At 41.4% G+C, this 19,555-nt stretch overlaps 1 protein-coding gene across 3 annotated transcripts in view; it reads right to left on the minus strand.

Annotated features, from left to right (window-relative positions):
* Nucleotides 1–19,555, minus strand: part of MKLN1 (muskelin 1) — a 380,873-nt gene that overhangs the window by 314,755 nt on the left and 46,563 nt on the right. The window contains exons 1-2 of one of the 3 annotated variants that reach the window (XM_074379047.1): nucleotides 15,541–16,291; nucleotides 12,715–12,853 (exon numbers count right to left, since the gene is read on the minus strand). The exons of 1 other annotated variant lie outside the window; for it this stretch is intronic. In XM_074379047.1, coding sequence (XP_074235148.1) covers nucleotides 12,715–12,853; nucleotides 15,541–15,542 — 141 coding nt within the window. In that variant the 5' untranslated portion in view covers nucleotides 15,543–16,291. Of the gene's footprint in view, nucleotides 1–6,093; nucleotides 6,178–12,714; nucleotides 12,854–15,540; nucleotides 16,292–19,555 lie in introns of those variants that run through there. One more of the 3 variants, XM_074379051.1, reaches the window with a different exon arrangement.

The raw sequence follows: 19,555 nt of genomic DNA on the forward strand, positions 1-19,555 counted from the left end.
AATGAATAAGCAACACGAATGCCTTCCACGCTACCTCCTTCCCCCGTGCCCTCCTTTCCAAAGGTAAACACGCCACTTATACCCTAATTGTATTGCTCTTTCAGTGCAGTTACCAAATGCCCTCTTCACTGACTTATTTCTCTTTGCCCAATAATATGGTAGCATTTTCTCACTCTTTTCTGAAGGTCAGGGACAATTGCAAAGAAACATCTGGGAAATGTCCTCCCTCCCTCCGTTTTTGGCCAGGATTTTAAGAAGGGAGAAACCTAAATATTTTGGGAAGAAGTGAGAAATATTTAGCCTCCAAAACATTTTGCCTTTTTCTTACGTTTTCACATTTCTGTGTATGTTGTTTCCAAAAGCTAAACCATCTCTACTCCCTTGACCGGAATTTTAGATTTTTCACCAGGCTGTTCTCCAGGTAAAAGGACAAAATCAGAGAAATTAATAGACTCTTTTCCTTTCGATGATCCTCTCAGCCTTTTCCAGACCTTTCCAATCTCAAGGTGACCCTCTGTGGGCCCAGGCTTCTGGATCAGCAGTTAGCTTGGGCCCATGGACCCAGCCTGCATTCTAGACTTTAGTATATCTGGCAAGCCGCAGAACGTTGAAACTGTGCAGCAAAAACTTGGGAAGTTTGGATCCGTTGCAAGGGCACAGCCTGCTAGCGATGCTAATGCACATGCTACAAAATGCCTGTTTAGCAACATCCTCAAATATGGCCCATAAATAACACACATAGACCAGGCGTGGTGGCTCATGCCTGTAATCTCAGCACTTTGGGAGGTGGAGGTGGGTGGATCACTTGAGGCCAGGAGTTCGAGACCAGCCTGGCCAACATGGCAAAACTCCATCTCTACTAAAAATACAAAAATCAGCAGAGCGTGGTGGCGCACACCTGTAATCCCAGCTACTCAGGAGGCCAAGGCACAAGAATCACCTGAACCAGGGAGGCGGAGTCTGCAGATCACGCCACTGCCCTCCAGCCAGGGTGACAGAGTGAGTGAGACTCTGTCTCAAAAATAAATAAATATACAAATATAACACGCATAGAATCCCTTGGATTTTGAACTTCTAGACTTGCCTATAGAAAACAACAAAAGGATTCCCATCTTTGAATAATCTTCAGTGAATACATTAAAAATAGAAGCAAATCACTCTTCTGTACTCATCAAAACCTTAGCCTCTGTCCCTTCCTCGTCTGCCAGCACCATCTCCTCCACCACATGTACCCACGCCCAGCTCCAGGCCTCGGCAGTACCACTCAGACATTCAGAGACCCTTGAAAACACATGCCTCAAACCATGCCTTGGCAACATTTAAAATCATGCATTAATAAAAAAAACATGGGGCCTCCCAAAATACATATAGGAAGGCTGGGTGTGGGGGCTCATGCCTGTAATCCTAGCACTTTGGGAGGCCAAGGTGGGAAGATTGCTTGAGGCCAGGAGTTTGAGACCAGCCTGGGCAACATAGCAAGACTCCATCTCTACAAATAAGAAACAAAATTAGCTGGCCGTGGTGGCACACACCTGTAGTCCTAACTACTCTGGAGGCTGAAGCAAGAAGATTGCTTGAGCCCAGGAGTTTGAAGCTGCTTTGAGCTATGATCTTCACACTGTACTCCAGACTGGGCAACAGAGTAACAGAGTTAACAGAGCCTGTCTCTAAAATAATTATTATACACACATATACAGGTATATTATAAAATAAACATATGTTTAAAAAATATAAAAAAGGGAACGAAATACAAAATGAAATTCTCTGGTTTAATACCGCTGCTGTCTGTTTCTAGATAGTATCTCAGGTTAATGGGGTAACTATTTCCTTATGGTAAGCAGAGTTCTTAAGATAGCTGCCCAAGATTCGCATCCCCTGGTTATTCTGTGAAACAAAAATCTAGGTATAGCTGCAATAGGATTTTGCAGATGTAATTTAAGTTCCAAATTAGTTTACTTTAAAATACTGGGATTAGCCCAGAGGGCCTGGCCCAAACCAGCGAGTCCTTAAAAAATAGTTTTTCGAGCAGTGGCTCAGGCCTGTAATCCCAGCATTTTAGGGAGGCTGAGGTGGGTGGCTCACCTAAGGTCAGGAGTTTTGACACCAGCTTGGCCAACATGGTGAACCCCTGCCTCTACTAAAAATACAAAAATTAGCTGGGTGTAGTGGTGCACACCCATAATCCCAGCTACTCAGGAGGCTGAGGTAGGAGAATCACTTGAACCCAGTAGGCGGAGGCTGCAGTGAGCCGAGATCACCCCACGGCACTACAGCCTGGGCCATAGAGCAAGGCTGTCTCAGAAAAAAACAAAAAACAACAAGAAAACCCTTTTTCTCAGCTGGAAGCGGAAGAGGAAAGTCACAGAGATTCCAGGGGTGAGAAAGATTCAAGAGTAATTGCTGGCTTTGAAGGCGTAGATGGGGGAAGCTCATGAGAAGGAGAAGCTGCCAGGCCTCTAGGAGCAGCCAATGGCTTCTGGCTACAGAAAAAAAGACTTCAGTGCTATCGCCACAAGGAACTTGGTCCCTCCAGCGATCTGAATGGGCTTAGAAGCAGCATCCTCCCCCGACCCCCCAGGTAAGAGTCTAGGCTGATGAATACCTTGATTTCTGCTTTACTGGGACCCTAAGCAGAGAAGCCAGTCAAGTCCACCTAGACTTCTGACCTAAAGAACTGCAAAACCTATGGAATAAGTGAAATGTTGTTCTAACTTCATAAATGTGTGATAATTTGTTACACATCAGTAGAAAACTAATACATCTCTTCAGTTTTTGTATCACTAAATAAAGGTAATAATGTCTGACTATGCCCAAGAAGCATTTGGAAAACAAATATTAATAAGATTTAATTAATATGTTTTAATCTAAACAGAAATGTATTAAATTATTTCCCAATGCTGTGATTTTTAAATTAATTATAATACCATTGAGGTTCAATCCAGGGCAATTAGACTGTTAAATCCTAGTTAGGTTTGTTTGCTCCAATTCCTTGCAGTTTCAGGGCAGGGCTGACTTTAAAGCCTCCTCATACAGGTTTAGAGCATGGAATCGTTTGCTGCAGAGGGACATGATTTAACTTGCAGCTTTTTCTTTTCTTTCTTTTTGAGATGGAGTCTTTGTCTGTCACCCAAACTGGGGTGCAGTGGTGTGATCTTGGCTCACTGCAAGCTCTGCCTCCCAGGTTCAAGGAATTCTCCTCCCTCAGCCTCCTGAGGAGCTAGGATTACAGGCATATGCCACCATGCCCAGCTAATTTTTGCATTTTTAGTAGAGACGGGGTTTCACCACATTGGGCAGGCTGGTCTCAAACTCCTGACCTCAGGATCTGCCCACATAGCCTTCACCAAAGTTCTGGGATTACAGGTGTGAGCCACCATGTCTGGCCTAATTTGAGGCTTTTTTTGAAAAAAAAAAAAAAAAAAAAAAAAAAAAAATCAATTCACCAAAATGTAGTACATTTTGTCGATGTTCTGTTGGATATTACATGTACCTGTCAAATACAGGGATTTTTTTTCTTAGTGATATTTCCCATTCTAAAAAAACTTGACCTTAACTTGGAAAACCTGTTGAAATTGGGCAAGCGATTCCTGATCTTGAGAAAATTAAGAAGAGAAGAAGCAAAAGATGATCATACCTCTTTTAATAAACTTGATCACTGAAATAAAAGAAAACCCCAAAACCAGGCAAAAACATGCTGACCACATAATCATTCCCCAAGTAGATTGAGATTCGACGGTGCTGAGCCTGCTAACCCAGACTTATCCTCTTGAGAATAGATAACCAGGAAATACTCCAATGAACATCAGCCCAGGCCAGATCTAGTTTAAACAAAGTGGTCTAAGGAGAAGCAGAGGAAGGTAGGAGTTAAGTAAGCAAGAGATCGTATACAGAGTGAGAACATTCCACTTTACGAAGTTGACTTCATATACAGGATGAGGAGATGGAAGAAGCATAGCTTGGTCATTAAGTCTGTATTGGTCCTAGGTAAGTGACTTAAAATTCCCCGAGCCTCAGTTTTCCCATGTCTAAATCAGGATAGTTTTTCGGTGTTCTTTGCTCAGGGACCAGGACATGGAGCCTTCAGTAAATCTGAGCTGCATTAGGATCCAGCAATCTCATCCTTCCGCCCTTGATCTGGAGCCCCAGATAATCCTTTTTTTAACGGATGCTAATAGCCCTGCTAGCTAGACCCAAGCATCACATTCAAAGCAAAAGACCACAGAGGACAGCATTCAGGCTAGAAGTCTCAAGCAAGCCCTCCCTTAGGACAGGGAGAGACAGAGTGGGAAGGGCTATGAGAAGCCAACTCTCCAGGCAGGAGTGGGGCACTGACCAGATTCACAGAAGGAAGGACCTACAGACAAATATTCACAAATAAAAATCTCTTTCTAAAAGAATCCAATTTTCTGGTCCAATCAGTTGACAATGACTTGGCCACTGAAGATCATATTTTTCCAACATGGTCCATTTTCTTGGCTTTCCTAAGTCATTAATTATGACCATGTTTTCCCAAATGTGGAAATTCCCCTTGCGCAGATGCAGCCGCTGCTGGCCAACCCTCCTTTCCTGAGAAGTCACCGCAGCACAAAAATATTTTTGTTTTCCCCAATTGCCCACAGGGAAAATTTCCTCACTCTTTTTTTTTTTTTTTTTTTTTTTTTTTTCCGCTCCTCCTTTAAAACCCTCTGGCAATTTCCAGGAATCTAAACCAGAATCACTTAAATCACGAAGGCCCTTTTAGATGTCCTACTTCTAACATGACAAAAAAGAATCTGAAATTCACATTCAATTATTATTAAACCAATCCCAAGAGTTCCTTTTAATAAATGAAGGCAATGCCACTGAAATCAAAACATCTCCCGCTCCCACCTAAAAATATAGCTCTCGGACTTGCGAGTTTAAATTATAAACAGTGGTAGCCACTGTTATATCTGACTAAATTAACATTATGTGAAACATGCTTCATACATGGTAAAGCCCTCTACAAATGTAGGCATTTGGCACCAACATGGGGACGGTGTACAACACAGATGATTATTCAGATTTTCAGTTTGTATTCGAATGTGTTAAATGAATTACTCCAGTTACCTTGTTCATCCTGTGGGTTTACCAAGGTACTTTGCACAAGGCTGACAACAGTGGAGGTACTCCAGGAGCTATTTTATCCTTTTCTGAATGTTCAGCGAGAAGCACTTCTGTGCCAGAAACTAAATTTAGTTGGTGGGGAAGTGGTGGTATAGCGATGAATCAGACTGAGTCTCTGCCCTCAAGGTCTTTAAAATCTAGTAAAGAAAGCATGATCTACACACTAGCCCAGGGATTCTCACCCAGGGACAATCTCTCCCCTCCCCTCCACCACGGGGACATTTGACAATGTCTGGAGACACTTTTGATGATCAAAACTGGAAGTGGAGGTACTACTGGCGTCTGATGGAAAGAGACAAGTGCTGCTGTTGAACATCCTATGATGCCCAGAACAAAGGTTGATCTGGTCTAAAATGTCAACAGTGCCAAGGTGGAGAAACCCTGAACGAGCTATATTAGCTAGAGTGAAACACTTACTGATTGATTGGTTAACTAACTGATTGCTATTGGTCCACATGGCAAATGACTTTCACCCGAAGAGCCTAGTCATTTTGAATTTGTACCTATTATAAGTGTTAATATCTTTTGAAGACATGAGTACATTTAGAAGGTGCTGAATGAAGCGTAAGATAAAGTGTCACCAGGCAGAATGAACGACAATTTAGAGTGAATTGTTAACCCAAGAGGACAAAAAATTTCTAGCTTGATGTCAAGCATATAGTAACTGGTCAGTGAATATGCACTGAGCATATTCAGATAACTTAGCAACATGCATTTACCAGAAGTTAAAAGAAGAGTCAGACCATTAACACAGTTCTACTTGTAGTATAAACAGTGGTAGCCAAAATGATTAGTGTTGTATCTGAATCAAATAGCATTATGTGAAAGGTGCTTCATACATAGTAAAGCGCTATACAAATGCAGGCATTTGGCACCAAAGTGGGTACAGTGTATAATACAGACGATTATTCTAGTTGTAAAAATGAGTTGGGTGAATTACCCAGTTACCTTATTCACCTTCTGAGTTTTACCACGGTGTCTAGAAGTAGCAGCCTTCTTCTTGAGACTTCTTCACTACAGACTGCTAAGAACTGTATACTGTAACATGGAGAGATACAATCATGTAGTTTTATATTATAGCATTCAAAATTTTCACTAATTCAAACTGGAGCTTCCTCAATATGCCTGAGCGAATGCTAATGAAGGATGAAATTTTAAACAGTAAAAAACTGAGGCAGAGCCGGGCACAGTGGCTCACACCTGTAATCCCAGCACTTTGGGAGGCTGAGGTAGCTGGATCACCTGAGGTCAAGAATTCGAGACCAGCCTGGTCAACGTGGTGAAACCCTGCTTCTACTAAAAATACAAAAATTAGCTGTGTGTGGTGGCACATGCTTACAGTCCCAGCGTGCCTGTGATCCCAGCTGCTCTGGAGGTTGAGGCATGAGAATAGCTTGAACCCAGGAGGCGGAGGTTGCAGTGAGCCAAGATGGTGCCTTTGCACTTCAGCCTGGGAAACAGAGCAAGACTCTGTCTCAAACAAAAAACAAAAACAAAAACAAAAAACTGAGGTGGTCACCTCATGAATTTAGAGAAGGGAGAAGCAGTGTTTTGGAAGTAGGGCCTTAACTCCTTCACATACAACATGGCTTCTTTTTAAATACAATAACAGTAAAACGAAGTAGCAGCAGCACTGGCTTTAATCTATTGCTTAATATGCATAAGCATTAATAGTGAGAGAATGGTTAAGTGCTACTCTCAGTTAAGGATCAATTAAAAGTAAAATTCTCTCTTTAAATTAGAACACATCAGTGGAAAAACGGGACTTAATTTACTAAAATTATTTACACTGTCGTGTTTCAGGAAAAATGGTCAGGTAGTCCAATGTGCTAATTCTTTGAGATAAACAGAGCTATTGCATGGAAAATCTGTACTTTTGATTAAGTAATTATCTTCAATTTTGATATAATGGTTACCAAGGAAATATTGGCTTTCTTCTTCCACCTATTTGACCTGCATTTTCTCAGCGTAAGTTGGTGACTAATTCAGGAAATGGCATCTAATTTTGTATTAGCATTAGTCAAATGCAAGTAGGAGGGGGAACTACCAGACACATTTTAAAAAAGAAATAACGAATAATCTGCCATTTGGATATTCAGTATCAATGTCTGTTGAATTTCACAAAGATAATGGTCTCGATTTTTGCAACATAAAGGAGCAAAGTTTTCTTTGAGTTTGAAAATTTCTACTTAAACATTTTGCTCAAATATGAGTTTAATGAAGTTTGTTTAGGAGTGAAGGAGGGGGAATTTTACTCTTTCCTTTTCATAAAGAAATAATTAAAATCTAGTTGGGCCAACTGATGGCAAATAATTCATTCAAATATAATAGGCCTGGTGCAGGGACTGACACCTGTAATCCCAGCACTTTGGGAGGCTGAGGCAGGCAGATCATCTGAGGTCAGGAGTTTGAGACCAGCCCGGCCAACGTGGTGAAACTCCATCTCTACTAAAAATGCAAAAACCAGTTGGGCATGATGGCATGCACCTGTAATCCTGGGGTCGAGGGGGATCGCTGGAACCTGGGTGGCCGGGGCAGAGACTGCAGTGAGCCAAGATTGCACTCCAGCCTGGGTGACAGAGCAAGACTCTATCTCAAAAAAGAAAGAAAGAAAGAATTAAATAAATAAAAATTCCTTCACCCCAGTAAGTGAAGGAATCTCAGGGTAAGAGCTTCTTAATAAATAACTGGGGTCAAATATAACACATTAGGCCAGGTGTGGTGGCACATGCCAGTAGTCCCAGCTACTCAGAAGGCTGAGGCAGGAGGATGGCTTGAGCCCAGGAGGCAGAGGTTGCAGAGCCGAGATGGCAACCCTGCACTCCAGCCTGGGCAGCAGAGCAAGAACCTATCTCAGCCGGGCGCAGTGGCTCACACCTGTAATCCTAGCACTTTGGGAGGCTGAGGTGGGTGGATCACCTGAAGTTAGTAGTTCAAGACCAGCCTGGCCATCATGGTGAAACCCCATCTTTGAAGAAAAAAAAAAAAAAAAAAAAGCAACATATTAAAACAGTTAAAAGGCCAGGTGCAATGTTGGGCCTGTAATCCCAGCACTTTGGGAGGCTAAGGTGGGTGGATCACTTGAGGTTAGGAGTTTGAGACCAGCCTGGCCAACATGGCAAAGCCCTGTTTCTTCTAAAAATACATACACACACACAAAAAAAATTGGCTGGGTGTGGTGGGGCACACCTGTAGTCCCAGCTACTTGGGAGGCTGAGGCACGAGAATCATCTGAACCCCAGAGGCAGAGGTTGCAGTGAGCCCAGATCACACCACTGTACTCTCCTGGGAGATAGAGCGAGACTCTGTCTCAATTAAAAAAAAATTAAAAGAATAAAAGTTGACTCAGGAAAATATTTCATGTGCTCAGAAAAAGAGGTATAACTAGTAAAAATGGCCCTTGATATAATACATAAAGGCCTTATCAGTAGCATCCCCCTTCACTGATAATGAAAACATATGCCCCTTTCTTCTCCAAGGGAAGTGGTTATGGCTAAGCAAGAATAATATTCTACAGTAAATAGTGAAACGAAGCATTTGTGTTGAAGAAGCCAAGAGTTCGAGACCAGCCCAGGCAATATAATGAGAACCCATCTCTACAAACTATTTAAAATATTTTAAAATCATCTGGATTAGCATGCACCAGTAGTCCCAGCTACTTAGGAGGCAGGATTGCCTGAGCCCAGGAGTTCAAGGTTACAATGAGCTAATGATTGTGCTACTGTGCTCCAGTCTGGGCAACATATTGAGACTCTCTCTCTCTCTCTCTCTCTCTCTCTCTCTCTCTCAAATGTGAGTTCAATAGAAATTAGCGAATATCTTTATTTTCTTTTATTTGTCCATGATCTAACCTTCAATTCCACTATATCTAAAACATAGATATGTTTCCTTGGGCAACTCCTGGACTCAAGGGATCTTCCTGCCTCAGCCTCTCAAAGTGCTGGGATTACAGGCACGAGCCACCCTCGCCAGCCTGGACTCACATTCTTATCATTGCTTATGGACTGAGAATTCTAATTAATTCCCTTTCTCTCATAACTTTTCAAATAAAACAGACACGTAAAAAAGTCAGTTTTGGAGCCTCTCACAATTAGACCATCAACAATAAAATGAGGCTTAGGTTGCTTCTCAAAATTCTAAGTTATCTCTCATTTCCACATCTGAAATGATATTCCCCTAACACTATGATGGTTATTTTTAGGTGATGGGACATAGGGTTGTCTCTTCTTCTTTATAATATTTTGCATTGTTTGAATTTTTTTTTACAATTCATGAAAGTAATAGTCATTTTAAAAAAAACTTCTCCATTCAATTTACTTAGTAAAATATATAGTTCACAGTCTTCTACCTTCTCTCCTAGCCAACGGATTTCCAAAATTTGCTTTTAAAAAATTCGACCCCACTTTCATCATTACAACTCATTTTGAAACAATCTCCCAGAATGGAAAGAAAGGATATTTGACTATTTTTACAGCACACGCTATCTTTGAAATTTTTTCCTTTGTCTATTTTTGCTCTTTGTGTTGTCACATTTAGTTGTTTCAGAATCCTGCTGAATACTTCCCAAAGTATTCAGAAGGAATACCACACTATGCAAAATTTAGGTAACTTGGGAACGCTTTGTTCAACTTTATTCTTCCGTAAAAAAAATATATATATATTTTTTCCATGACACAGCCTCAGGAGGTCCTGATGGCATGTGTCCTACTTTGCTCTACTTAGTATTTGTACATGTTGGAATATAGCTTAAGACAAGGTTCCTACGTAAAATCATCTCAGAAATTGTCTTTTGTGATACAGGTGTCAGAGTGGCAAAGCAGGACAAATTAGGAAAAGATTTGGACAATATTGTGGTGTTGAGGCTTTTGCATTCTTTACACAGTCCACCTTTTCAGGGTCTGGCCTTCATGGTGTTATGAACACCACAGACCAATAACTCTTCTAAGTGTCTTTCAGTCAATGATTCAGTCTCTCCGCGTGCTGGATTCTGGCTCAATTACAGAAATTTCAAAATAGCTGGTTTTTAAAATGAGTCTGGCGTGGTGGGGTGTGCCTGTAGTCCCAGCTACTCAGGAGGCTGAGGTGAGAGGATGGCTTGTGCCCGGGAGGCAGAGGCTGTAGAGCTGAGATAGTGCCACTACACTCCAGCCTGGGCAACAGAGCCAGCCATTGTATTTAAAAAAAAAAAAAAAAAAGCTGATTTTTAAAATGCTGGCAATATTACATTAGAAATCATTCATACTTTTTTCCTCTTTTTTGGCATTGTGGTTATAATGCCATTCGTGCTCTATATAAAAGTGGGAAAATGAAAAAGAGTTGTGTCATTGGAAAATTTCAAGTTCAGTCTGGATGACTATCAAGCATACTCTAGAACGGAGCATCCATTTAGAGAAAACTTGACTAGGGAGACCTCTCAAGTTCATCTTTCAATCCTGTGCTCTTGGCCAGGTGCAGTGGCTCATGCCTGTAATCCCAGCGCTTTGGGAGGCTGAGGTGGGAGGATTGCTTGAGCCCAGGAGTTGGAGACCAGCCTGGGCAACAGAATGAGACTCTGTCTTTACAAAAAGGTTTTTTTTTTTTTTTTTTTTTTTTTTTTTTTTTTTTTTTTTTTTTTTTTTTTAGTTATCTGGGCATGGTGGCACACATTTGTAGTCCCAGCTATTCAGGGGGCTGAGGTGGGAGGATTGCTTGAGCCCAAGAGTTCAAGGCTGCAGTGAGCCATGATTGTGCCACTGCACTTCAGCCTGGGCAACACGGTGAGACCCTGTCTCAAAAAATTTAATCAATCAAGCCCATGCTCTGAAGTTTATCCACTTATCTTATGGTGGTAATGCACTATTTTGGAAGAACAGGAGTCTCTTCTGGCCATGTTCTTCATTTTGTCTTGATTCTGAAGCCTTTGTGTGTGTGCCAGCTCTGAGAATTAAACAGAAGAGGATGGGGCATGTGGAAAAGTATTCCTAGGAGACTCGGAGCTGTCCAGCAGTCAAAGGAGCTGTGCACAATGAGACTTGTCACAGCATTTGGAACAGGAATTCAGAGAGGCCATTCTTGACCAGGGAGAGGGACGTATATGTATACATCTATATAGAAGTCTTTGCTTACCCAACCCATTCCCAGTGGGATTTCTTTTTTTTTTTTTTTTGCTGCTTTACATGTTGCTTTTTTCTTTAAATGGGACCAATGGACTTCTAAATTGTACAGAAAAATAAGAGAGAAAGTAATAATGTAAAGAGGGAGCTAGAAGGAGAAGAGCTGAAGGGGATGGAAGGCAAAAATAGGACTCCTCCACTGTACAAGCAGACTTTCAGTTCAATTTCAAGCTATTTAGCAAACACGCACATTCTATGTAAACATGCCCTATAAGTAAGTGCCAGTCTATGCCAGCTTCATTATTTACATTTTGCAGTCAGCAGTCATTTTAGTACTCCATTTTGGGAAAAAAAAATGTGCCGAATATTAGCTTACAAAGCCTCCACAGCTTTTTTTGGTATACAAAAATAAAAATAAAAAATAAAGTAGATTTGGCCTAAAAAAAGTTGTTCAGCCTTTTATCCTTTGCAAGCGACAGATACATTCACTTTAACGAATGCACACTTGATTGATGTTCTAGAGAAAGATGTAAAAATCCTTAAGCTTGTTTATATATTCTTATGGATACTTAGCTGTATTTTCTTGTATCGCCTTATAAAGAGGAACCCACATTTACACAGGCATCCTAGATTTGAAGGGAGGAACGGAATATGGGGAACATCGCGCCCTGCTTCCATGAGTTATGCAATTCAGTAGTAAGCCAACTTTACAGGTGAAACAGCTGAAGGCAGAGAGGCTAAGTGTGCCATAATTTTTAATAACTTGAAAAATTACAAATTTAAAAATAAAAAAATTTAATCAAAAATGGATATTTAAAGTTTCTAAAAAATTTACACATTCATTGTAGAAAATGTGAGAAATACAAAAATACACACAAAAAAGAAAAAATTATCCTGGTGAAACTACTGGTAACATAGTCTCCCAAACACATATGAAATATGTATGTGGTTACATATATATTTCATGCTCAAAATATTGAGGGGGAAAAAGGCAAAGTAAAAGAGTTGTTAGCCCATCTTTTCCAAATTGGGAATCGTTGTCCACATTCTTTTTTTGTTTTTTAGATGGAGTCTCGCTCTGTCACCCACAGTAGAGTACAGTGGTGCAATCTCAGCTCGCTGCAACCTCCACCTCCCGGATTCAAGCGATACTCCTGCCTCAGCCTCCTGAGTAGCTGGGATTACAGGCACACACCACCATGCCTGGCTATTTTTCATATTTTTAGTAAAGACGGGGTTTCACCATATTGGCCAGGGTGGTCTCAAACTCCTGACCTCAAGTGATCCACCCACCTCAGCTTCTCAATGTGTTGGGATTACAGGCATGGGCCACTGCGCCCAGCCCGCTGTCCATATATGTTAATTGCCTTCTTTAACATGTCTCCTCTTTCCCTGGGACCTGTCTCACAATAAATCGTAAATGGGGTGCCAGATCTTCCATTTAAAAATAGCACCAGGTTTGTAGGTAATTCCTTACCTTTCTTTTCTTCAATAGAGACCCAGGAAATTGTAAAAGAAGCATGATACTGCAAAACACCTTTGTTTTTGCGAGGTAACTTCGGAGGTGCCCATGTTGACAGCTGTAGTCAGTCACATGCTTACCAGAACAAAGAGCCCTACAAAGGGAGAAGTTAACTTTAGCTTTGAAAATCCTTTTATCCTTCATGATTGGATGCTTTTAAATTTGTCACCTGAATGCGATATTAACATAATCGTCTGCATTTCAGCTAATGAATGCACCTGCTTCTAAGACTTTATTTTAGCAGTTTTAATGAGCTCTTCAAAAGAGTTTGCCTGGACTTACTGCATTGCTAGAGAAATAGCAGCTGTAAGCAACTAACAACACATTCAGTATTTGAATCAAGCTCTGTGAAGTTGTTAAACTTGGGAAGGAGTATCTATCCATCTGTTTGTGATCAGGGAAATGAAAATTGAGATGTGCCTGTGGCATTTGAAAAAAGCACTAGAGTAACTGGGTCTGGCCCAAGAAGGTTATTCTCCGATTGGCTGTGCGTATGGATCTCAAGCATATGGTTTAAATGTATTGATTGAAACTAAATTCTAGGTTTCTTATCTATCTAATAATGGCACCCACTTATAAGCTTGTAAGGATTAAATATCTCACCTGCTATATGTACTCATTAATATTAGATTTTATAATTACATGCTTATTAAGAAGATGGGACTTTACAAGGGCCACATACACTATAAGTCTATTTATATGAAATATCCAGAATAGGTAAATTCACAGAGTCAGAACATAGATTGGTGGTTACCAGGTGCTGCAGGGGGGAATTGGAAGCAACTGTTTAATGGACATGGGATTTCCTTTGGGTATGATTAAAATGTTTTGGAACTAGATAAAAATGGTGATTGCACAATGTTGTGAATATACTATATGCCTCTGAATTGTTCACTTTAAAATAGGTAATTGTTGGCCGGGTGCGGTGGCTCACGCCTGTAATCCCAGCACTTTGGGAGGCCGAGGCGGGTAGATCACAAGGTCAGGAGATCAAGACCATCCTGGCTAACATCCCATCTCTACGAAAACTACAAAAAATTACCTGAGCGTGGTGGCATGCACCTGTAATCCCAGCTACTTGGGAGGCTTAGGCAGGAGAGAATTGCTTGAACCTGGGAGGCGGAGGTTGCAAGGAGCTGATATTGTACCACTGCACTCCAGCCTGGGTGACAGAGCAAGACTCCGTCTCCAAAATAAAAATAAAAATAAAAATAGGTAATTATCTGGGCACAGTGGCTCATGCCTATAATCCCAGCACTCTGAGAGGCTGAGGTCGAGGTGGTGCGAGGGGAGGAGGATTGCTTAAGCCCAGGAGTTCCAAGACCAGCCTGGGCAACAGAAGGAGACCCTGTTTCCGGGGGAAAAAAAGGCAAGAAAAATAAATAACTTATGTAATTTTATATTATGTGAATTCTACCTCGATAATTTTTAAAAAGGGCCACTTGCTGTGGCTCATGCCTGTAATCTCAGCACTATGGCAGGCTGAGGGGGGAAGGTTGCTTGAGCCCAGAAGTTTGTTACCAGCTGAACAACATAAGGAAACCACATCTCTACAAAAAATTTTAAAAATTAAAAAAATTAGCTGGGCATCATGGGTGGATGATAAGAGTTGGGGAGTTGAGACTGCTGTGAGCCAGGACGGTGCCACTGAATTCCAGTCTGTCTCAACAATAGTAATTTTTTAAAATGTGACTTTAGATGGATTCAGTAAATTCCATTTGATGGGCTGTAGGTTGTAAGATGGTTCTTAGATAAATAATTGCTCATCAGGACATATAGTAAGGGGAAAAAAACTATCTCCTAAGTAATCAGGAAGACTGTTTCATTGCTGAATCATACCTTGACTCCACAGGGAAGACACTGACCAATCTCTGGAAGTCCAAATCCCTAAACAATTCTGTAAGCCATTTAAAATTTTTGAATATCATATAGAAGCTAGCATATTAGAATACTTATTTACTTCCAATATATATTTTAATACTTGTTATTATATAGTCAAATTAATTCCATGCTTATTACACTCTGATTTCAACATCACATTTTCATAATCTCCCTCCTCCTTTTCTTCATGTTCCTGTGTATATTTTGAGTAGTGGTAACAACCCAACCAAAACTCAAGTGAATGGAAGACGAAAAACATAGGAAAAATGTTGCTTTAAAAATACACACAGCAGGCTGAGCGCGGTGGCTCACTCCTGTAATCCTTGCACTTTGGGAGGCCAAGGCAGGCAGATTGCCTGAGCTCAGGAGTTTGAGACCACCCTGGGCAGCATGGTGAAAACCTGTCTCTACTACAATACAAAAAAAAAAAAAAATTAGCCAGGCATGGTGGCAGTTGCCTGAAGTCCCAGCTACTTGGGAGGCTGAGGCACGAGAATTGCTTGAACCTGGGAAGCGGAGGTTGAAGTGAGCTGAGATTGTACCACTGCACTCCACCCTGGGCAATAGAATGAGACTGTCTCAAAAAATAAAAAAGAAAACGAAATAAAAGAAAATATACACAGCAGATACATTACAGACCAGTTGGAGGTAACACCCGGTAATGAAGATGCTACAAATTTTGATCTTTTTCTCTCTGTAAAATTGGTAACACAAAGGCAAGATAACTGTTAAGTAAATGGAAAATTCTTCAATTTCATTTTTATTTCATCTCAATAAAAGTGAGGCAACTATTCTAGCTAGGGTGGAAGTAATTTATTCTCTGGACTCCTTTCCTTCACATCATCCTAGTCAACAGTTTTCCCTCATTATTTCAAGCTGGTTCATTGGTGTTTCACTCACATGCCACAACACTGGAGAATCACTCAGAAATCAGGACCATCTTGGGAATCTTCGCCAACTTGATGCAAGAGTTTCTCTGGAAAGGCATTGATTTCTAGAAGTCCCCAACTTGAATCTGCTGGAGTAAGCAGCATTCTCGCAAGTGCCTGCATTCCCGCATTTCAAGAGATCCACTTTATCCAGACTTGCACGGGGCATCTCTCCAGAAGATATCCTGTTCTACTTTTAGACCTTAGCTCTGTAACCTGAGAAAACAACCCCATGGGGGCTCACGTCCAACCACCCTTAGGCAGTGTTTTGCTACCCAAGGGGAGCTGACCTTATACCGACGTAGACTTGCTGTCTATGGCCTAGCTAATCGCAACGTGGTCCTCAGGAGGGCAGCATCACTGTCACCTGGGAGCACAGAGTCTCTGCCTCCACTCCAGGCCTATTGAATCAGAAACCTGATCTTAACAAGGTTCCCAGGTGATTCGTATGCATTTTTAGTTTTAAGTAGCAGTGGTCTTAGGGTCCTGCCTGAGTTGCTTTTTCCAGCAATAGAACTCACCATGTCCTGGTCTAAAGCTGTATCCATCTATTTTCCACTACCAGTCTCTACACAGATTTCTCTACAGTGCTCCAGGGTAAGCCATCTCTATTTTGGATGAGTTCCCAACCAGTGGGTCGTGTAGCAATCTGCATTTCTATGATTTGGGTGGTCACACAAGTAGATTGCACAGCCTCCCACTAGCCTAAACCATACCCATTCCCCTCCAAGTCATTTTGGTCTCCCTATTCCCACAGCTGTAGTATTACAATGATCATAAATTATTGTTAAAGAAGAAAATTACCAAAAGAAAAAAAAATAGTCTCTATAAACCTGCATAGTTTAGAGCTAAAGAATATGTTAAAATTTTCCATCGTGGAAATTTCCCAGCTACTGGGCTCTTTAGATTTTTTTTTTTTTTTTTTTTTTTTTTTTTTTTTTTTTCAGAGCTGCAAGCAAAGAATGGAAATTTCCAATTGCAGCATCAAGGGCTGCTGTTCTGCTGACTGTCTTGCTCAGCCGGGGTCATCTGCTTCTCTAAGACATCAAGGAATGCCAAGGTAGGTCTGAGAGAACACACATACTTCCTCTGCAGGAAGGAAGGGATTTCTTTATGCTGCCTCCAAGCTGTAATTAGGGGAGGGGCAGGAGAGGTGACATCCCCTGCTCCATCCACCTGGATGTGGATTTTGTTGTTACCACCTCTCAGCAGCTCATCCTACTTGACATGTTTCCAGTGGCACCTGGCTGGCAGGTTTTTCAGTTTATAAGAAATTCTTAATGTGGTGGGAGATCCAGAGAGAGGGAGGGAACCAACGTTTTTGAGGTCTACTCTTCTAAGTAACCCACCAGGTATTTTATATGTTGTGTCATTTAATCTTGTCACCCTTAACCTTCATTACGTTTAACCTTGTGACCCACCCAAGGTTAACTTCTGATTTTCTGCACCCAAATTTTGGAAGCATCATTTGTTCTTCCTAAGACAACCCTATCGCCTGCAGCCCTCCTATAAACCAGTTATCTTCAAGCATCCCGAAGGTTTTGTTTCCACCTCTTCAGTAACATCAACAGCTCCGGTCCTTTTCATTATATCTAAGGTGAAAGATATTTCCATTCACAGCTGGTCCTGATGTCTGAGTCAACAGGCATCTAATAGTTCTCTAAATTCTGTCATGTTCCTCCCCACTCACTACTGCTGTTACTACAGAAGTCTGATGGTGGCTGCTCCACAAAGTCCGAGTTTAAAGGCACTGGCGTCTTACAAACAAAGCTAAGGACCCTGGCTGGCTCTAGGCCAGAAAGAACATTCTCATACTTAGGCTGTGTGGTTTTCGTCTGGGTGGTTTGGAAGTTTTGCTTTTTTTTTTTTTTTTTTTAATATAAAAGACTTTTAGGGAGATTCTGAAATACTCTAAGAAGCAAGAGCTATCTATGTTTACTCTCTTCTTACAGACAGCCCTATCATACCAGAAAAAGAATTGCTAAGGAGGTCTTCTGACATCACCGTTGCTATTTATACATAACATCATTTATTGAGGCAAGTTTGGTAATAGCGAAGATTTTCTAGCAATAAATTTTTAAAAATCATCACATGGCTAGTAAGTTAAAAAAAAATTCTCCCATATCTGTCATTTCAATCACATCCATATCCATAGACGGCAATGCAATCTTTGAATACAGTGACCAATTTTAACACCACCCCATGATGAAAGCGGAGGCAAATGGGGATCAGCCAGAATATTGTAGGTCTGTTTAGACTTTAGTCTCGAAAGCTAACGTTTAGTTATTGCTTACCTCTGTGACAATGATTTTCTGGTTCCCTCTAACCCATTAAAACTGGGTCTGATTCCCCGGTGAAATTCATCAAGTGGTATTTGAATATGGTTCTGGGTCTCACATGATAGGTACACATTTCCACGAGGCTTCTCTCCACCCCTCCTCTGTATTTGTCATTAGCTGGAAGATAGTGGTCCTCTTAGTTGAAGACACTGATGATTCATATCTGTGGGTGGGGCTGAATAGACTGATGTACAATGACTTGTTGTTTCCACTTTAGACCACAGAGATGACTTTTAAAATTTTGCGGTTGGAATACATGCTGTTTTAGATGATGATTGATTGTTTGTGATTTCAAACATGGCCTCGATTTTGTCCCTGCTGTTTCCCTGCCCCTTGCAATGTGACTTTGCAGCTCCTCCTATCAAGAGCTGGAGTCGATTTCCACATTCCTTGAGTCTGGGCCTGCCTTTTGACTGGCTTTGGCTACTAGAATGTAATTGAAGTAATAATCGTTCCAAGCCTAAGCCTCAAGTGTGTGCTTCCACTTTCTCCTGAAACCTGTCACTGCCGTGCAAGCAAGTCCAGGCTAGCCTGCTGGAGGATGAGACATCATGTGGAGTGGAGATGAGCTGCTCCAGCTGAAGCTGTTTTAGACCAGCCAGCTCCAAGCGAACACATGAGCTGATCACAAATGTGTGAGCAAGCCCACTCCCAACAGCTGGGCCCAGCCCAGATCAGTAGAACCTCTCAGCCGATTCACAGACTCGAGAAATAGTAAATGGTAGCTGCTTTATCCCATGCAATTTTAAGATGGTTTGTTATGAAGTAACAGGTAAGTAATACAGATGACCAATTATCTTCTTCCCTGCCCCCATGGCTAGAAAGCTCAGGGGCAAATTTGAAAGCCAATCACAAAAACTATGTTTATTTATTCATCCGTGATTATCGCACACTTTACAGCTAATGTATGTGCAATCTTCTCTCTCCTTAATAGTGATTTTTTAAAATTCGATAATCTATTGTTTACCCCATTGGCTCTAAACCAACTCAATATCTTGTTTTAAATATTTGGGTGCTTGTTACTTATCAGATTAGAAGAGATGAGTCTAGAGTAAGGATTGGCAAACACTTTCTTTTCTTCTTCTTCTTTTTTTTTTTTTTTTTTTTTTGAGGCAGAGTCTTACTCTGTCTCCCAGGCTGGCGTGCAGTGGTGCAATCTCGGCTCACTGCAACCTCCACCTCCTGGGTTCAAACATTCTCCTGCCTCAGCCTCCCAAGTAGCTGGGACTATAGGTGTTTGCCACCATGCCTGGCTACTTTTTGTGTGTGTATATTTAGTGGAGATGGGGTTTTGCCATGTAGGCCAGGCTGGCCTCAAACTCCTGGACTCTGGTCTCAAATTCCTGGACTCAAGTGATCCTTCTGCCTCAGCCTCCCAAAGTGCTGAGGTTACAGGCATGAGCCACTGCACCTGGCCTAAGATTGGCAAACACTTTCTGTAAAGGGCCAGCCTGTAAATATTTTAGGCTTTGCAGGCTGTATAGTCTCTGTCACAATTACCTAACTCTGCTATTGTAGCACTAAAGCAGCCATAGGCAACCGGTATACAAATGAGCATGGCTATATTCCAGTAAAACTTAATTACAAAAGCAGGCCGTGGATCAGATTTGGCCCTCAGGCCATAGTTTGCTGACCTCTGATCTAGAG

This window comes from Saimiri boliviensis, chromosome 10 (assembly GCF_048565385.1).
Source record: "Saimiri boliviensis isolate mSaiBol1 chromosome 10, mSaiBol1.pri, whole genome shotgun sequence".
In the NCBI taxonomy this organism is placed as follows: Eukaryota; Metazoa; Chordata; class Mammalia; order Primates; family Cebidae; genus Saimiri; species Saimiri boliviensis.